Source organism: Haliotis asinina, chromosome 6, assembly GCF_037392515.1.
Source record: "Haliotis asinina isolate JCU_RB_2024 chromosome 6, JCU_Hal_asi_v2, whole genome shotgun sequence".
Classification (NCBI taxonomy): domain Eukaryota; kingdom Metazoa; phylum Mollusca; class Gastropoda; order Lepetellida; family Haliotidae; genus Haliotis; species Haliotis asinina.
The window spans coordinates 18,593,540-18,615,114 of NC_090285.1; the positions used below are offsets into that span (position 1 = coordinate 18,593,540).

The following is a 21,575-nucleotide window of genomic DNA, read 5'->3' on the forward strand; positions in this document are numbered from 1 at the left end:
CACGACGCTTCCGAATTATGGGGTAGAAAGTGATTACTGTAAGGATCACAAATCACGTGCGCGAAGTTTTCAAACCTGTTTGCCCTTCGAATAGGCAGTGGATCAGTTTACGGCACGCTCCCCACTTTCCTCTCACAAGCGCGTCTCTCGCGCACCCCATTCTAATGTTGGTTCAAATAATGCTTGTTTGTTGCGGGTAAAGCAGTTCTGTACTCTGTAAATGCTTGGGTCAGACAATCCAATGGCTGAAATCATGAGCATGGGTATGCGATGGAATACGATGACGTGTATGTTTTTAAAGATTGTTTGGTATACTTGTTCTGCTCTTGACCATAACATGTCACGATTTGTTGAGATATGAAAACTGAATGACTGATTTTATTCAGTGAGTGAGTGAAATTGGTTTAACGCCGCTTTTAGCAATATTCCGTAATATCAGTTCAAATGACATCGGGAATGGGCTTCACACATTGTACCCATGTAGGGAGTCAAACTCTGGTCTCCAACGAAACGAGCAAACGATTTAACTGCTAGGCTATCCCGCCGGCCAAATAGTGTTCAGAGCATGGTAGGTCGATGCAAGAGTAACCTTGCAGGCAAATCAAAGTTCATAACTCACTTCCAGCAGATCCTGATACGGGTCATCCTCGACATCTCTCTACGCTCCGATAAGTCTCCACTATACCCTGGACGCATCTACGGCTCTGCCAGATAAATTTATTACGTCCCTTTGCTGGCTCCGCCTTCTAGCCACACTAGCCAATCAGCTAGGCCGCCGTTATAACAGAGCTTGCCAGTGTCAACAAAGGTAGCGGTCGCAGGTTTGCCCACAGTGCGTCCCAGATTTTCGGGATGTCATACAAACAAACTGACAGGTCCGATACTTTAAAACAACATATGCAAGAACGCCTTCTACCTCTTCCAGAGAACCTCTGCGTGGTTTCTGTTGCCAAGTATAATCGGTTAGATAATTCAAAAAACGAAAGTGAGTTGTAATTGGTTCGCTCAACTTCCCAGCGTAGACACCTGACTGGATGAAAAGACAGTCAAGGGAGGTAATATATTTATCTGGCACAGCCGTAGATGCGTCCAGGGTATAGTGTAGACTTATCGGAACGTATACCCTGGAGATATCGAGGATGGATACGGGTGAGGCACTCAACTTTGAAGGAGATATGACTTCCATAAACAACTGTTCCCGTTCCCCAAGTGAGCTGACGAAATACACATTTAAATGTATTGAATGTATTTGGAAAGTGGTAGAGAGTATATCAGGATCACTAGTGACAGATAGTATTTGATTGATATAATCTAACAAGCAACGAATTTGCATCATCAATATGAACAACATTGTAACCTACAATCGAACCATCAGTTGGATTATCTTGCATCAATACTTCACAGGTTGCTTAAAAATATTAATATTATTGCAAACCTTACAGTAATGTATATTGGCGCAGTCCATAATTTAAAAAGTGAGCACTCTACTCGGTCTTTCAACGCTTAAACAAAACAAAATAGATGCTATTCCTGAGGCAAAATCATTTGACATACAAACACCGGGAACTGAGAATTCCGTCAGACTGACCTTGACATTTAATATTACTTACTTGATATAAACTAGTCACAATATTTCACTTTGTTTCACATTACAGTAGAATAAATGTGATTTTAGTGTACACTTGTGTTGAATAACTTGAACAGAAAGCCGAGTCAAAGCGCATAACTCCAGTTGCGCATCGCCTTAATTGAACGCAGTCTAAGCAGATGCCCCGTTGAACCGGAAGTAAACACTACCATGTGTTCAGAGGTCAGTCATTAAGCACGAAGGCAACATGTCGAGTAGGATGGACACTGACGATCGCCGGGTCTTATCAATTCAGAGCACAGTGGTTTACGGTTATGTCGGCAACAAGAGTGCGACCTTTCCTCTCCAGGTAACATACATGACTCGTAGAAGGTATCCTGATAGCTTAGAAAACAGCAAAGCACTTCATACTCTGGCACTCGTGACTCTTGAAACAACTTGATGCGCTGTGTCATGTGCCATGATGTGGTCAACACCACAGAAGAGGGGCGTGGCTGGAGTGGGTCAACATGGGTCAAACATTCCCTTTTGAAAATTCACGTATTCCTGCGCATAGTACTGTAGGAATATGCTGTGTTTATGCTGAGACCAACTTGTGCTAAATGCATGTTTAACTTTTTGAAAGCTTTCGGATGCCGATATAAAAAGCTCACTTTAGTACGTTTTATTACTTTTACCCATTGAGACGTGAAAATCATGAAATATATGGGGTCCTGTTTAACATATGAGTGCATGTGTCATTTTGATATGACATGATATTTCATACAATGATTTTTTTATTCTTTTAAAGCAGCAGACACTGAGTCTCCTCTCTGCTATTACATATTAAGTGCACATGCTTAACCTGAAAAGAGAATGACAATGATTATAACTGATAATTAATGACAGTATAATGTATAGTGGTGTTCCGTTTCGTCAATTTTATCAATGACTGATCGTTAGAAAATAGAATCTAGTAGTCAATGAATCGATCATGATTTCTGTGAATGATCATGATTGGTTAATTAGTATGTGTATGATGTAAGCCAGTAAGTATTTACATTGTGAATTTCCATCATTTGATGCTAAAGACTATCCATCTCAAGTCATGTATGTCCGCATCTTGTAATAAAGGCAAGCATATAAGCACATAACAAGGGGCTCCCTCATGGGCTCACACGACTGCATGGACCGATAACCGCCAATGACATGACTAATAATGGTCTCGTGTCATATCACCTATGATCAGTTATTAATCGATGGTTTTGATAATCCAAAGATCAATCATGATACTTCATCCAGGTTCCAACACTAATAATGTGATATTAATGATGCCTTGCAGGTTTAAATAACAGTCTCAGTGTAGTCTCATACCCATGAAGTTCAGGGTTAAAATAGATCTTCAGCAACCCATCCTTGCCATAAAAGGCGACTATCGTAAGAGCTTGTCATAAGAGGCAACTAACTGGATCATGTGGTCACACTCACTGACTTGGCAGACACAAGCCATCGGTTCCCATTTTGTACAGATTGATGGTCATGCTGTTGGTCACTAGATTATCTGGTCTAGACTCAGTTATTTACGGGCCACTGCCATAAAGCTTGAATATTGCTGAGTGCAGCATGAAACTAAACTCACTTAATCAGTGTAGTCTCGATGTGGGTTTGTGTTTTGTGTTGGCAACTGCATATGGACTTTCCCTGTGTGTTTGATACCCTTTAGATACCCTTGTTTAGTTTCTTGTACATACCACTTTGTTGCAACAGTCTTTAAAACACTGACATTTACATAATTGTTAGGTAAACTGTTCCTCATCTTCATGCCAGTGTCTTACTTTATAGTGACCATTTGGTTTGGACAATCCGTTATTGTCGTTAAAATTTTATTAGGCAGGGTATCAACAAGGACCATCTTCAAACAAATTTTTTGTATGACATGTCCAGGACAACACTGAGATTATTATGAGAAATAGTTACAATATATAAATAATTATCTCTGCAAAAAGATATATAGATTCAAGTAATATTTAAAACATACAACCAAAATCCATTAGTTTTCAGATATTTTGGAAAGAGATATTTATGGTTAAGATTCACCTCAATGAAGAGTGTATTAGATAATTTCAGTTGCAAATGATTTCTATTACTCACAATATTCAGTCTTTGAAACTGGATGGGTTCTCTCTTGTAAACAAAAACATTATTGTTACCTTTGATACTTGTTTAACTAAATATCAATCTATTGTCAATAAATATCTGGGGTAAAAACAACCAGATAAGTCCGTAAGAAATCAAGATATTTCTCTTCACTACTGGATGATGATACATTTGTGTATGGAATACCTGCAAGAAAAACTGTCAAAGTAAACTTTGTCACAGTATAATTCATTACACTCCCACACCTAATCTAACAAACCCTAGTAGGAGGTCATGTCAGGTAACCTTGGGCGACCTGTGACTGACAGTCCAATGAGATGCATGACAGCTGATCAGATTTAACCAATCACACAACAGCTTTGTTAACTGTTCAGGGGCTGCTCAGATCTCTCAACAAACAGAAAAAGGCAAAAACCCACAGATATTTGACCTGCAGCATATGCACTATGGTGTTTCTGTTGACATGGTTACCATTAGCTAATAATTCCACAAGCTGACATCGTTGAATATTGCCAAAATGCTGTTTTCAGCAACTGTTAACTCGCTGTTGTGGCATTCTCCATGTGCATCTCTCAGAAGGGATCATGCATCTGCATTCAGAATCATTTGGTAAAACCTTTTTGAGGTAAAAGATGAAAAGGGATGTGCAAATGTCATCTTTCGTGATTTGGTAAGTTGTGTTCTGATTGGTCAATCTCAAAGGTTACATGCTTTACCTCCTGCTAGGTTGTTTTAGACTCAGTATAGGAGTAAAATGAATAATAATGAGACTAAGTTACTTAGACTGAAAACAAATTAAAAGGGCCCTGAACAGAATTTAAAAGCAGAACATGAGTAAAGACCTAAATATGTGCATATATGAAAAATTATTCATGGCAAGGGTTTATATATGAGATTATTGATTGACACAAGTTTGATATTAATGATAATGAGTGATTCTCCTCATCAACAGTATTTATGATTATTGGTCTTTACAGCCAGTTCGATGTGTGAATTCTTGGTGGTGGGGCAGTCTTGAGGTTAAAGCGTTTGTGCATCATACCAATTATCCGGGGTTCGATTTCCGATATGGGTACAATGTGTGAAGCCCATTTCTGGTATCACCCACAGTGATATTGCTGGAATAGTACTACAAGCAGCATAAAGCCATACTAACTATGTGTAGATTCCAGGGCAGACATTTAGATACTTCACTTCCCCATGTTTGTGCATCATCCAGACAGCAGACCATGTTGGCACTACACTCTCCCTTCCAGTGTCTTGTATATGATTATGCTCATAAACACTGAGTAGCAAAGTGGAAGCCTAATGGCTGCAGCATTATCTCTTCACACTGAAGGCCTGGATTCAATTTCTGGCATGGGTGAAATGTGTGAAGCCCTTCTTAAAACCATACTCACCAGCTCACCTGCTCACCTGCTCACCCGCTCACCCGCTCACCCACTCACCCACTCACCCATTCACCCACTCAAAACTAGGCTTGAACTAGCCATCACAGGGCTTGACTTAAGCATTTAGAACTTTGAAGCTGTAAAAGGCAGCCTTATATCCCTACCATCTTGCACCCTTAATGTTTTACTGCTCAAAGAATGCAGTCTTTATTGAGAGCAGAATGTTGAAGAAGTCAAATTGATTAGGAACAAGCTTTGACTAGTGATTCTGATGGCTACACAAACAATCTAAATCTAAATCAACAATACCCAAACTAAAGCAAAATTTGTGATTATATATTGGGCAGCAGGTGCAACCTGTTTTTGTCTGGTGCAACAAGTGTACCTGAGGTTGCACTGGGTGCCAGTAGGTTTCATTTCCCTAAACTATCTGTATACTCATTTCCTTCAAAACTTATCTAAAAGAATTCTGATGCCATCGTTATAGTGGCTAATTCAGGACATCCATCGTCCAAATATTTATAGCAAACAAAAACTATGTATTCACGCCGTATGAAACTTATTTGTTATTATTTTTTCTGTATTCTTAATCTTTATCACTACTGCAGTGTACATTGCTTGTCAGCCAAACTCTTTGTCACTTCCATTAATTACTGTATATAACATTTATGGCTTTATTGGTCATCCCCCTTCACTGTGTCTGTAATCACACCAACAGAACAAGGAAGTGCTATTGTTTCTCTGGCTGTCCCTTGCTGAGTCTTTACCTGTCCCTTTTTGAATCTTTGCCTGCCCCTTGTTGAGTCTTTGCCTGTCCATTGTGGTCAAAACCTGTATATGTAAGCTCACATCTACATATATTGAAAAAGAGTCCAGAATTCTGACTGTGTAGAGACGACCGCAAGCAGGAGTACGCCAGTCACAGGGAACGCCAGGGAGTTGATCTGGAACTCCGCTCACCTCATTCATGTATACTTGTCTTGTGGAACCAACTAAAGAAGTTTGAATTCAACGTAATCTTTCATCTTCATCAACATGTTCATCTTAATCTTGAGTTAATTCCCCAATCATTGACCAAAACAGACATTGACACCAGGTTTGTAGGGAATTGTACTTGGAAGTGTTTTCTTTTTACCAATATGATATATTCCAGTATTGCCAGCTGCAGCTGCCGTGTTGATGTAGACCAATAGTAAATGTAAATCAGTAGTCATAATCATAGCTCTCCGCTTCAGTTGGTAGGTGGATATGTTGTTGCAGTTGCATGAGGGTTCAGTAAGTCCACAGATAAAAGCAAATGATGCATATAGTTTGTTGTGAGTGTGTGTTTGTAAACTTGCTTTTAACCAAAGGTAATGTTACATGCCAGAAATGATATCTGTGTACATCTAAAAATTTCACCAATTGATGACATTTTGGGGGTAATGATCAATCATGAGTTTTTGTTGAACTACACACAAAAAAATACACTGCACAACAACTATAGTCACAAAACTTGGAAAATAGTAAGGAACACTTGTACTTTCGTGTGTTCCCTTATTTGTTTCCATGGAGATCTTGGGCAAGCAGAGGTCCGGAACCTGGGAAAATTTTGACCTGCTTCATTTTGGGGGTTAGCTTTGTAGGGAGGGCTTGGCATTAGGGAAATAATATGGTTCTGGGACTGAGAGACAGGCTAGTTTCAAGTGACCTAACCTGGATGAACATGATGATCACTAGCTTCCTGAGAAAACATTTGGTAAGTTGACTGTCACTTACAGTTCATTAAGTTCATCTGTGTAGAAACATTGCCGTATGAATACCTGTGTGTATGTATGTGTGTTCCGTGAAGTGTACGTGAGGTTGCAAAAGTAATTACCCTGTGACTATGTCCGTGAATAACGATACTTTCACAAGCGTATCAATTTAGCAATTAACATGTCTAGAACATACAAATATATTGCTACAAAAATGCCATGTGAATTTATAATCTCTGTTGCGATGAGCAATTTGCTTTTAACTGTAATGAGGAAACAGCTGATGAATTGCCAACATTGACAGATGGCAGTGCATAGTTAGATGGAGGTAGGCAGGTTGGTGAGTTAGAGACAGTATAGATGGTTGTGCATTGTTGAGGTCGAGACATGCAGGTCAATGACATCAGTACAATGGGGGCAGGTAGCTGGGTCTTGTCCATACAGCCATCGCTTGTTTGGGGATCATCAGGAAGCAGCCTAGCAGCGTTCATACTGCAGGTGGGCTGGAGTTATGTGTGGGATTTATCTGTTTCTGTTATCTGTGCAGGCAGGCAAGTTTTACCTTTTCTGTATATCATGAGGAGAATCACGTGACTCTGCAGTTTCTGCGAGTCATTGTGGATTCATCCGCTCTAGTGATGACTGAAGGTTATTGTTGACTGAAAGAATTTTTAATGACATTATCATCTGTTTGCATGTGGAAATTGTGTCACTGAGAACATACTGCATAAAGTGTTGTGATGATTTAAAGTTTTAATTTAGGCACACAATACACAAAAATGCCTGCTTCTAAATTATGTTCAGAATGCAGCACACCTGCTAGTGACCAATGGATAAATATGTCACCACTTTGTGACATATGTGTAATGTGAAATATGTTGATTTCCTTTTAATGTTTTTACATAATTTATCACACTTACTGCACTGATATTTTAGTTAATTATTGTCACATTGTGACACATTACGCCAGCAGTTGTGTCACATTGCTACAGCATATGGCACATTTCCCCACCACTTGTGTCACATTTCTCCAACAGTTGTGTTACATTCTTCTACCAATTGTGTCACCATCCTCCACCACTTGTGTCACATTCCTCCACCAGTTGTGTTACATTCGTCTACCAGTTGTGTCACCATCCTCCACCACCTGTGTCACATTCCTCCACCAGTTGTGTTACATTCGTCTACCAGTTGTGTCACCATCCTCCACCACTTGTGTCGCATTCCTCCACCAGTTGTGTTACATTCCTCCACCAACTGTCACATTCCTCCTCCACTTGTGTCACATTCGTCTGGTTGTGTCACATTCCCCCAGTAGTTGTGTCACATTCCTCCACCACTTGTGTTACATTTGTCTACCAGTTCTGTCACCATCCTCCACCAGCTGTCACATTCCTCCACCACTTGTGTCACATTCTTCCAATCACTTGTGTCACATTCCTCTGTTTGTGTCACATTCCCCCACCACTTGTGTTACATTCGTCTACCAGTTGTGTCACCATCCTCCACCACTTGTGTCACATGCCTCCACCAGTTGTGTTGCATTCGTCTACCAGTTGTGTCACCATCCTCCACCACTTGTGTCACATTCCTCCACCAGTTGTGTTACATTCATCTACCAGTTCTGTCACCATCCTCCACAAGCTGTCACATTCCTCCTCCACTTGTGTCACATTCCTCTGGTTGTGTCACATTCGCCAGTAGTTGTGTCACATTCCTCCACCACTTGTGTTACATTTGTCTACCAGTTCTGTCACCATCCTCCACCAGCTGTCACATTCCTCCACTACTTGTGTCACATTCTTCCAATCACTTGTGTCACATTCCTTTGGTTGTGTCACATTCTCCCACCAGTTGTCACATTCCTCCACCACTTGTGTCACATTCCTCTGGTAGTTGTGTTGCATTCCTCCCACAGTTATGTTACATTCCTCCAGTTGTGTCATATACCCCCAGTAGTTGTGTCAAATTCCTCCAGCATTTGTGTTACATTCCTCCTTCAATTGTGTCACATTCCTTGAGTTGACACATCCTTCCTTCCATCCTTCTCCATTTTTATCTACTAAATTTGGGTTGTGTTAACATCTGTGTCATAACTGTCCTTCTTAATGTTACAGGTACATGGATTTGACGTCAGCACTATCAACTCAGTTCAGTTTTCTAATCACACAGGTACATGTCACTGATTTTGGACCCAAAAAATAATACAACTTGAAATATTATTTATTGTTATGATATATCCTCAAATGAAAAAGTCCAATTTTGAAAAACATGTTAGTTGATTTGTATAACAAAATGTGATGACGCTCACTGATGCATGTCATAGCCATACATAGAGAAGCAGTTTTCATGAATATTTCAACATGATGATAATGGACACCTCGAAGAAGGTAACCATATATATCCCTTTCTGTATATCACTTTGATTCCAGGGTATGGAAAATTCAAAGGTCAAGTCTTAGATGATGAGGATGTCACCGATCTGTATGAGGGTCTCAAGGTCAACAATTTACTGCAATTTTCACATATCTTAACAGGTAAATACACAAAAAATAACTTGCTACCCCTTTTGTTAGATATTTTTGCAGCATGTTGCTTTGTTTCCTTAATGTACAGCACAGTATAGTGAGTGAGTTTAGTTTTATGCCGCACTCAGCAATAGTACTGCTGTATATAAGCAGTCTGTAAATATTGAAGTCTGGACCAGACAATTCAGTGATCAACATCATGAGCATCGACCTTTGCAAATGGGAACCGATGACATGTATCAACCAAGTCAGCGAGCCGGACCACCCAATCCCATTAGTCGCAGTTTACGGCAAGCATAGTCGCCTTTGTGGCAAGCATGGGTTGCATAGCCTGGAACTTCACACGTCTGCACCACAGTATATCTGAAAATGGTGTGTATTGATTTTATCATGTCTAGTGAATTTTCATTAACAGAAAATGGAGAAACACAATTAAAAATATGTTCCCAATATTCCAATTCTTGTTTCCATCAACTGCAGAGCATAAATGGACTGACAAGTTATATTGATGTGGTATCTAATTAATTGTTGTCTGTGACATGTGTACAGTATATATCAGCTGATATTTAACTGTCACTTCCTCATACTTCTTATTTCTTAAATTGAGTGAGTTTGGTTTTATGCCACTTTTAGCAATATTGCCGCAATGTCACAGCGGGGATTTGTTAAATTGAATCCCAACGGTCCACTCAATATATTGTGATACATTTGTATTTCTGGTCTAACAGTTGGATGTTCTGCTGGATCAGTGATTGATGTCATGAGTATTAATCAGTGGACCTAACCACTTGACCCTATTATATGCCTCCAGGTAAGCATAAGTTGCTAAAGACCAATTCTATCTTCCATCCTCTCTCGTAATATGGTAATATGATTCCTGAGAGCATTGACTCATCAAGATCTGAGTTAGAACTGGTCTTCAGTGACTCGTGCTTGTCTTAAGAGGTGCTTGACAGGATCGGGTGGTCAGACTCGCTGTCTTTGTTGACAGATTGTCATCATATCCGATGATTAGTGCTGTTGATCACTGGATTGTCTGCTCCAGATTCAATTAATTACATACCGCAGATATAGTTGCAGTATTGCTCAGTGCAACATCATAAAATATGCTAACCAACCACAAGCAAACTTGAACTGTATACTCCACAGGGAGTTGAGAGAAAAAACTGAGTGCACACTGATCCATGGACCAAGATGTTAGTTCTTTGAGTATGCTTAATTATGAATTTGACATTCTCCAAATCCGCATTAGTATTTTCTGGTACTATATATTTAGTTTCAGTATTTAAGATCAAGACCAAGAAGAAAACATTGTGTTTGCGTAGTGTTTCCTCCAGAGCGTTTTAAAAGGGCGCTGCGCCCTCCCTTTTTTACGGTGCCCTGCCCGGTACTTGCTAGTTTTGACGGAGCACAGACTGAAAGTCAGCAGCTGTAACAAGCATCTTATGATCAGCCTAAACACTGACAGCCACAATGACACTGACTTAGAGACTGTTGTGAAAAGCTTCCTGAGAAAAAAGCAGATGAGACTGTAGGTTAATAATACATGAGGCTCAATCATTTCAATGATCATTTTGTTTTGGTTTTTATTGTGGTTTGTGCCCTTTTCAAACTAGGGTGCCCTTTTCTGTAGAAACTTCACCCTGCCTTTTTGTGGTCTGGAGGAAACACTAGTTTGCGGAATATCTGGATATCTTTATTTCTGTCATCGAGGCTTTGGTGTTGAAACAGTAGCAAGCATTCTGTTCCAAAACACCATGGTCGTTTGGTTTTGTCAATTACAGTTTACTCAGTGTCAGATAGACCTAGTTCATGTGGATATGTGAGTCAATTTTGCGTTGATTTCACAGGTTGGTTTTTAACATTCGCAAACGGAAACCTCATATCGGTCATAGACAGTCACTTTTATGACGTAAGAGATTGGCATCCGTCATAGACGGTCACTTTTATGACGTAAGAGACGTAAGCTGGTTTTCATGAAAAATGATCATAAGGCAAGGTTGCCAGATATCTTGCGTCTGTTTATCTCACTGTACGTTGAATATGTTGCATTCCATCAAATCTAACTACTGTCTTTCATTTCAGGGTACATAGGGTCAAAGTCATTCCTAGAAAAAGTTAAAGAAATAATTCAAGAACTGCGGAGTCATAATCCTAGTCTTATATATGGTGAGTTCATTTCAACAGTTACAGTAAGTATGTCACACGAAGTGTCAAATATACAAAAAAACATGTCATACATACTTTTTGAAATATTGACTGGTCCCTGATATGCTGGGTGAAAGAAATAATCTTTTCTAAGGTTCCTTCACAAGCTATGTGGTATACAGCTTGTGAAGAAATATGGACAAAAACATAGGAACACTTGTGTTTTCATGTGATCCTTTATTTTCTTCACTCAGTATATATTTCTGGGTGTTGTACAAAGTGATCATAGCGTGAAAATTGAATGTAACTCAGAACATTTCCGTAGTCAGTCTTAACACTGAGGAAGCTTTGGACAATAGTACCTTGTTCTTTTTATGCACTGTTAAGGAAGAACTTTGCATATATGCTTTCATGTTTGGAATGGATTCTGACTTTTGAACAAACCATACCAATTTTAGTATGTCTGATTCCAGTGTATGATTGTAGATTGTGTGGTCAGAAGGGGTCCTCCGACACATTTGTGTCACATTTAGATGTTTAATTCTAAAGAAATGTAATAAAGTCGTAAACCTTTCCTTTTTTATTCTTTCTTAAAGAAAGAATAAGATACTAACATGAACTGAGATATAAATTATCCCAACTTTGGAACATTCACTGAAATTTGTTATGGATTTAGTGATGAATGCCGGCCTCTGGTCTGTCTCACAGTCCTGAACCATATTACTTCCTCTTCAAACCAGCACATATGTTCTAAAGGAAAGGAGTTTAGAATTTCCCTTTGTCCCCCTTTTTAATTTTAACACTATGTCTAAATTGAGGTCTAGACAAAGTATCAGACAATATTCGAAAATATTGATGAAAGCTGCTAGGCAGAATGATTTGAATGCTAGAACTGTAGCCAAAGTCTACAATTCAATTCAGTTAAATTAAATTAATGAAAAGGCAACAGCAAAATGGAAACATGTAACTGTATTTGAAAGCCATGCCTTCTGTTTGTTTCAGTGTGTGATCCTGTTATGGGGGACAATGGGAAAATGGTAAGACTGTAGAAACATTGTGATAGTTTTTCTTCCAAAACTGGCATACACAAGAGACATCACTTAGCTGGAATATATTGATGTCTTCTTGGAGATTTTGTTCCAGTTATATGCATGACAACATCATGCAGACAATGGTGAGGGCGTTGGTTGCCATGATGTCACAATCAAATGATGTCACAGCTTTATCTAACATTGAGTTACATTTATATGCACTGATGGAAACAAGAAAGGAAATACAAGTAAAAGAGTTCCTAAATCTATTTCGATATTTTCTCCGACAGTGTTATGCAAAGCAAATACACCTGGAAAAGAATAAAGGTAAACATATGCTGTCCTTCTTCGTTCCCATCAGTACATTTTATTTTAAAAAAACAAATGGGTGAAATTACATGTAGATTAGTGAAAAATCTACTGATGAGAGTATTTTACTTGTGTGAGGTTTTGAATGATGTACCATATTGGTCCTAGTCACAAGCCTCCATGGTTAGCGACCCGTAAAGGTCTGGTGTAGAATAGGTCTTCAGCAACCCATGCTTGCCATAAAAGGCAACTATGCTTGTCGTAAGAGGCGACTAATGGGACCAGGTGGTCAGGCTCACTGACTTTGTTGATGCATGTCATTGCTTCCTATTAGCGCAGATTAATCTTAGATAGCTGGAATATCGTGGCGCAAAACTATACTCACTCCCTTCATGGTTAGTGCTCTCTTTGGCAAATTTTGTTGATCGTTATTCTGCATTTACATCACAGTGTTTGAACTATGTAACTGTTTAGACCATTCTGTATATGTTTGAAGTATGTAAGCAATGTTGTAGTGCATATACAGTATGGTTCAAAATTATTGAGAATAGCTAAAGCATTTCATATTATTAAACGAGAACAAATCAGATAAAATTGAATGTATTGTGAAAATGAACTGACCTTTTCATGTTGTGTAGGTAACAATTTAATATTTTATCAAGTCTCCTTGAGCTTCACGGCACAGTCTAAGACGGGTAGGCATACTTCCTATCAGAGAGGTTAGTGTCTCGTGAGTTATGCTGTCCCAGTATCGGACCACTTCTCTCTTCATGTCTTCAATTTTTGTCAACCCCTTTTGATTCACACATTCCTTCATCATCCCCCAAATGTTCTCAATGGGATTTAAGTCAGGACTATATGCAGGAAATGGTAATGAAGTCATATTTTTCTCCTGAAACCACTGCTTGGCATGTTTTGCGGTGTGTTTAGGATCATTATCTTGCTGCAAAATCCAGTCATTTCCATAAAACACATGTGCACTTGGAAGGAGAAAATTATCTAATATGTTAGTGTAGCGTTGACTTGTCAGATTTCCCTCAAACACACACAGCGGGGTCGTTCCTAATAAGGATATCCCTCCCCATACATGAAACTTTGGGCTGTATTTAGGTCGTCGATACAACGGTGCTGACGCAGACTTTGTCCATATTTTCACATTATTGGGATATACCCATATTGAGCTTTCATCAGTAAAAATCACATTTTCCCAGTCAAAGTTTTCATGTGCCAAACACCACTCAACACGCCTGTCTTTATGTTCTTGTTTCATGAGAGGAGAAGGAATTCCAGTCTTTTTCTCCCATCCAAGATCAATCAAATTTCTTCTAACTGTAGATTTTGATACAACTGTTGATCCCCTTTCTATCATTTCATACCTGATGTTGGAGATGCTTGCCCTTTGCTTTATAGACGCTAAAATTCCCAGCCGGACGCGATCTGAAAAGTCCAATTTTCTGGGTCTCCCTGCTCCTTTCTGGTGCCCAAAATCCTTTCCCTCTCTAAAATTCTTCCTAATCCTATACACAGTAGAAAGAGGAGTTCCTGTTCTCTCTGCCAATGTATTTACATCATCAATTCCTTGATTACACAACTCAAAAATCAACCTTCTTTTATCTTCAGCAGACATTGTTGACAGTGCTGAGGAAAATGACGTCTGCTACAAATTCAGGGGAGGTAACTCTAATTGTACTATACTCAGTAGGCCAAGATGAGTTACCTCCCTTATACCATTACTTAGTTTTAAGTATCAGTGAATCAGTTGAGGTGTTAGGATAGCTCAAAGTAAGAAGAAAAATTCTCAATAATTATGAACCAGACTATATATGTGGCCACATGGTAAAGTATCATTTTAAATGTTACTCTGGAGGAAGGTTGGTAAGAATTGGTTGATGTGAAATCATATGGTGTTTAACTTTGTTCACTCTCTTTGCAGTATGTTCCAGAAAACTTGCTGGAGGTTTACAGGGAGTCCATCGTTCCTTTAGCAGACATTGTAACACCCAACCAGTTTGAACTAGAGTGAGTACACATACTGTGTGTAACAGTATACTTTGGAAACTGTCTAAACCAGCACTCGTTGGGACTGAAGAAATAATCCGGTTTAGACAACATGCTGGATTGTAGAGCTGATGATAAATGTACATGCCACGGACAGGACAGGATTTTAACTTGCTGGATTGGACAGATGCTGGTTTTGACAGCTTCCACTGAATACAGTCGTGCCCTATTTATCCGAATACATCCCTAGATTATATAACCCCATCCTAGATTATCTGCACCCCATCCTGCATTATCTGGACCACATCTTAGATTATTTTGAGCCATTTGATTATATGGACCTATTCTAGAGTTTTTTACCCAGCCTTCATTATCCAGAGTCCATCCTGAATATCTTTACCCCATCGTTGATTATCTGGCCCCCATCCTACATTATCTGGACCTCATCCAAGATTATCTTTACCCCATCCTTGATATTTTGGACCCCCCCCATCCTAGATGATATGGACCCCATTCTTGAGTATTTGGACCCCATCCTAGATTATTTGGACCCAGTCTAGATTATATAAACCCATCCAAGATTATCTGGACCCGTCTGAGATTAACCCCATGCTTTAACCCATCATTCTGATTGCAGATTACCTCATTCTCTGAGACCTCATTCACTGAGACCTCATTCACTGACAGCATCAATGATTGTTCCACGCAATATTGATCGCCAGTTTTGACTTGATTTATCAGTTATTACAGGCCACCATCACATACCATATATTATTGTTGATAAGCTAAATTTTGAAGGCCAAAACAAGCAGGTTGTAAAGGGGGGGTCAGCTCATCTACAGCTTACACTATCGTCAAACGTTTTTTTGCTGCAGACCAGTAAGAAAACAACATTGCATTATTTCACATGAATGAACAAGAGAAAACTTTGTCAGTGAAGATGCCAAATTTGCAATTAAACATTACTAGACACGATTATTTACCTTTTCAGATCTAATTTGCTTATATGCATTGCTTATGATTATTGAATGCATTTTTAGAGCTGCAAATAACAATCACCTATGTACACATTTCCTAGATTTTTAGGTGATTTAGTTCGATCTGTTTTCGCTTGTGTTTCAGACTTTTAACAGGGTCCAAGGTAACAAATGAGAGTGAGGCTCTAGCTGCAATGGAGATGTTGCACAACAAGGGGGTGAAGACTGTCGTCTTGAGTAGCAGTAACCTAGGCAGGGATGGGGTGCTCATCTGTCTTGCCAGTTCAAACAGAGGTGATTTGGGTAGTTTAAACTATTTGCACTGGATATATGATGTATATCGAGATACATCCTCTATAATCTCCAGGGTGTGCATTCCAAATAAATCTCCAGAAATACCTTGGATGTAATTGATGCTGTTGAACACAGGATTGTCTGGTTGATTATTTACAGACTGACACCATGTAGCTTGATTGTTCACTCTTTCACGTAAATCTGGCGTCCCCTGACATGATATTGCAGAAATGTTGTTACAGCTGAAACTAAACCCAGTCATTCACTTTGTAAGGGAAGTAATCTTACAAGAATACAAGGTTAATTCCTATGTCACCTCTCCATCATGTTGTATTTGTCCAATAGAATAGACAATCGGTGTTCACCATTATTAAGGGACACGTGAAGATCTGTTAGAATTGGTCCTCTGCAATGGATGCTTGTCATAAGAGGCAACCGATGGGATCAGGTGGTCAGACTCATTGACTTGGTTGACATGTCATCCCAGTTGCATAGAATGATGCTCTTGCTGTTTGTCTGGTCCAGACTTGATTATTTACAGACTGCCGCCATATAGCTGTGATATTGCTGAGTGCAGCATTAACAACAAACCAAAAGTCATTATGTGCAATCCTGTGATGTTCCCTCTACAGATGGTGCTAAGGAATGCTACCGTATAGAAATACCACTGTTGCCAGCCATTTTTGTTGGAACTGGGGATCTGTTCGCTGCGTCACTCATGGTATGGATGCAGAAAGACAACAGTCTCAAAGTAAGTGGAACCTACTATTGCAAATGTGTTCCCATGTACTTCATGCATGATTAACACTAAAATTAAAGGCAGGGAACACTGAGTAGTTTTAAGAGAGCAATAATCATTCCTGCATTACAATTGTCATCCCAAGTACACCCCAAAGTTATTACTCTAGAATCCCAAGAAGATAAATGTTTATAGGCCCAGGTCAATCTCACAGTAAAGTTTTGTTGCAACAATCTAATGCTAAGGAAACATTCTTTTTCCCAATCTGATTGATGACACTCTCATTTGCTGAACAAAGTATAAAGGAATACTGTTTGTATTATGTTGTGTCTTGATGATCTATATACAGTGTTCCTATAAAGGGAGGAAATTGTTCCAGGTTGCTTTTGAGAAGACAATATCTACTGTACAGGCTGTGATAAGGAGGACTCTAGACTATGCCAAAAGTAGGTACCATTGACCACTAGCGTGTGCCCAGATTAAACACAACAAAACTGTCAAAACTGTCAGAGTTTGTCTTCAGCAACCCATGCTTCGTATTGGAGACAACTGATGACACTGGGTGGTCAGGATTGTTGAATTGTTTGACACATGTTGTTGAATCCATTAGCAGGGGTTCAAAAATATTTTGTAAAGCCTCATGCCACAGGGCAAGTGACTTCAAGAAAGTGACTCGTCTTGACTAATTTTCCACTTGCCCTGATTTTACGACACAATGCGTGATGTTAATGTTTACTTTAATAGCTTCTTTATGAGCAGATATGAAATGTAATCCAAAATTATTTGCAGTTTGAAACCATAAGTGAAAATTAGTAGTCCATGGACAATTAAGATAGCATTATTTGATTGCCCGAAATGAAAAGTGACTTGTCCCAGGTGATGAGATTTTTTAACCCCTGATTAAGTAGACTGATGCTCATCTTGTCAGTCACTGGATTGTCTGGTCCAGTCTCAGTTATTTACAGACCACTGTAATATAGCAGGAATATTGCAGAGTGCAGAGTATGAGAATACATAAACCACATACTACCCTGAGACTGTGCTCAAATTGGGTACCTTTGGTAGCACTGATGCTAGGCCTATTCAAAAAGTGGGAACCAGATGCATTGCCTGTAACAAGTAAAGAAATAACCTCAGGGTGTATGTCTGCAATATGTTTGGGGAAGTGGGGTAGCCTAGTGGCTAAAGTATTCAGTAATCACACTGGAGACCTGGGTTCTATTCCCATCATGGGTGCAGTGTGTGAAACCCATTGCAGATGTGCCCAGCCATGATATTGTTACTGTTAACAAATTGCCATGACTACAGGTATAAGAAATCCCCTCTGAACCATCAAAATAGAACACAGACAAGTATAAAATATTCAATAATATATTGAGCAAACAATGAGCAAGTTGCAACGAATCACAATATAGATTTCTAGAACAATGCATTTGAGTCACAAGTCTAAGGTAATGAGTCACGAATATAAAATATCAACTCACCAGAATGGTGGCATTTTACAGTGAGATCAGATATACCAACTGAAGGTAGTTTCCACTGTGAGCAGTCAGGCATGGAGTGTCAATGTTGAATATGATGCTGTTGACAACAGACGTTGATAGGCACAGACACAAAACTCTGTAATTTCAAGTGTAAGTATGTGTGTGTCCGTCATTACGACAATCAGCCTTTATATATATTGATACAGTGTCAGGAACATTCCAGCAAAATGTGAATGTATTCATTATTCAGTCAGAACATTCACAAACAGGAAGTAAACAATAGATTGCCAAGGGCCAGGTAACTGGAACTCTATCAAAAAGGCCTGCCGCTAAAAGTACTATTGAACATGAATGATAATAAAAGTGACCCCACAGTGCCAACTCAAAACTCTAAACTCTTATGACCCAGTGGTAACTATCACTTAATGAATAATAATAGAAATTACACAAAACACACACTCGTAACAATATTGCTGGCATATTGCTAAAAGCAACGTAAAACTAAACTCACATTCTCACTCACTCACTTGAAATATATTTCACAGGCACTCTCAACGCGGATGTGTAAGTGCTACACCCAAACTCTGGGATGTAAGACCTCATTGACAAATGATCGTAAAATCTGACTGTAACCTTTTTCTTCCAGAAGTTGCTGGTGAGAATATGAAACCAACTCCAGCCCAGATGGAGCTGAGACTGGTACAGAGCAAAAACGATCTGGAAAATCCTGAGATACTATACACTGCAGAACTGTTCTCGTGATGATGACCCCCAGATAGGAGGATCAAACACAAGACAGTGGCACTTCCGACTGTGCTATTATTGTTTTCTATATTCTTCACAAAGAAACTGATTATGTTTTTGATGTTTGAAAGCTGTTATTTATGTGAGAATGTGAACATTTTTTCTTGGATAGATAAAAAGAATATTTACCCAAGAATTTCAAATTAATCAACAGATATCACAGATGTATACATAAATCAGAAACATTATACACAGATAAGACCATTGTCATATTGTCCTTAAGGTTTTCATCTGCATTTTGTCATGTTTCTTTTGTGTTACAATTGTGAAAGAACATAATAGTAAAGACTGATGTCAACTCATGCAAGCACATATCAACATTGTTCAAACAGAAATAGTTCTTGTGTTTGAAGAAATTCAAATTGTCTATCATGGCAATGAAACATTTAGTATACATTAGTTCTGTGCATACCAGCATTTTATCAGAAAAAAAAGAATTCATTATTTTTCCTTTGCGATCGTGCAGAAATTCATTTTTTTTTTTTCTCAACAGACTGCTTCTTGATATTTCCAGTGAAACAAACAATATATTTTGTTATTTTTACAGCTCAAGACAATTCAGGCCAACATACTCTATTTTCTATAACTGTATAATGTTTCAGCAAAACCTCAAGAAAGACACAATCTGATGGGTTGTTTATACAAATTAACAAGTGTTTCTGAGGCTTCTGTATGAATTAGTCCCTAATAAATTAGATCTACAGTAACCTCCTCTTCTTCAAGCACAAATTCAATCTGTCGGGGTATTTCAGAGAAAAACCTTTTATCTGCAGATTCATTTGGTCCGGCCCCAGTTACAAAAGGGATATTTCATATTATATTATGAATGTTGGTAATAATATATTTCTTACTGCCTATTTTTCTAAACAAAGTTTTGATATATCTTGTACAGACAAGATCAATGAAGTATGAATGAAATATGAATAATTTTTCAGTTACAAAGAAATGTTTGTGCATTATAGGAAGGAAAACAGTACAGTCAAACTCATGCAGCTCATCTGTGACAGGAATTTGAAGTTATACTGGATTATATAATTATAGTGAGCTATGCAGTAGTTCTCTTTCTCTTCCCACAGACGTTACTCAAATTATCTCTTCCTCTGTACCACTAATCAAATATTACCATATTTCCCAGTTCTCGTAAAATCCCTAGTAGCAAAAAATCACAACGTGAATCATCACCCTTCTTTCTATCCAATCAGGACATGAGTTTGATCAACTTTGGTCTAATATGTTGGCCACCATGGAGATAGTTGATCAACTTGTTAAGGAGAGATACAGTATTTCCTGTTTAACTGGAAGTCAGAAACTGGTAACTGAGAAAGCAGGAATCAGTTGACACGATCCTTTTGTTGATGTGACACACAAGACTAGTAATGGCTGGCTTGTCCATTGTCAACGAGTGTGATGGAGATGGCACTGCACCAATGTAACATGACTGAGTACTGCCTGAAAGAAAAAATTTGTGCATAGTGCAAGAAAGAGGCTCTAGTTTCTCGAGGCATATGGAAATTACAGAGGCTTTGCAAATGATCACTTTTGAAACAACTTTGCTGATTGCACAACTAAATCTGATTACAGCCATTTAGGAATCCAGAAAACTCGCACATGAAAGGGACATATTAGAACTGAGGTACGTGGGAAGATATGACATGAATAATCTCTGTGTGAAGCAATTGTAATGTTGTTAGAATAATGAAATAAAAGAAAAATGGCATCAGAGTTCCTAGGACAACCACCAAGTATTGTATAGTGAGTTTATAGTTGGAAGTGGCCTATATTTACTTTAAGAAACACCAAATCAAAAGGTGTTACATGTTCAGATAATCCTTTCTGTTATATCTGTTGACAAGATGCTCCAATCTTTACAAAGCTATTTGTATTTGTTTGATCATTTCAAGCCGAGATCTGTTCTCATATACCCCACAGTTTTGCCGGAGTTGATTGACAGGTGGGAGACGCAAGAGCTTTTTTATCGGATATATTTGACGATATGTGTTCATTTCCCACCAAAAGCGAAGACAAATCTTCAAGATTTGGCAAACCTGTGAATAGTGTAAACCGTAGAAGTTACATTTCCTTGTTGCAAACCTTGACTGACAGAAATTGTGTACGTTGAACAAAGTTAAGTTCAGTCGGCTTGCCATGGAGCATGGTTTTTAGGAGCCAATGGCAGATGAAATCTGCCTTAAGACAAAACTGTTGTCTTCCAGCACATACACTATGGGTAATATCAAAGGAACCAACACTCAGGCGTGGTACAATGATAAATACCTCATTCAGCACCAGTTATGTTTTCGGAATAATCAGATCATCTAAACAGAGCCCAGTTTGTATAGAACGTGTGTTTCAACATGCTTCAGTGTTGTGTTCGCATGTTCACTTATCCAGTGTATAAATATCTGCTGTAAT

The 21,575-nt window shown here is 38.8% G+C and overlaps 1 protein-coding gene across 1 annotated transcript; it reads left to right on the plus strand.

The window, feature by feature from the left end:
- The first annotated feature begins 1,806 nt into the window (after positions 1-1,806).
- LOC137287249 (pyridoxal kinase-like) lies at positions 1,807-19,296 on the plus strand. The gene is made up of 10 exons (XM_067819477.1): positions 1,807-1,937; positions 8,969-9,023; positions 9,284-9,388; positions 11,465-11,548; positions 12,530-12,564; positions 14,801-14,886; positions 15,988-16,136; positions 16,769-16,887; positions 17,255-17,321; positions 19,006-19,296. Exons 1-10 carry the CDS (start codon positions 1,836-1,838, stop codon positions 19,119-19,121), a joined length of 918 nt encoding a protein of 305 aa, XP_067675578.1. The 5' UTR covers positions 1,807-1,835; the 3' UTR covers positions 19,122-19,296.
- The last annotated feature ends 2,279 nt before the right edge of the window (positions 19,297-21,575 follow it).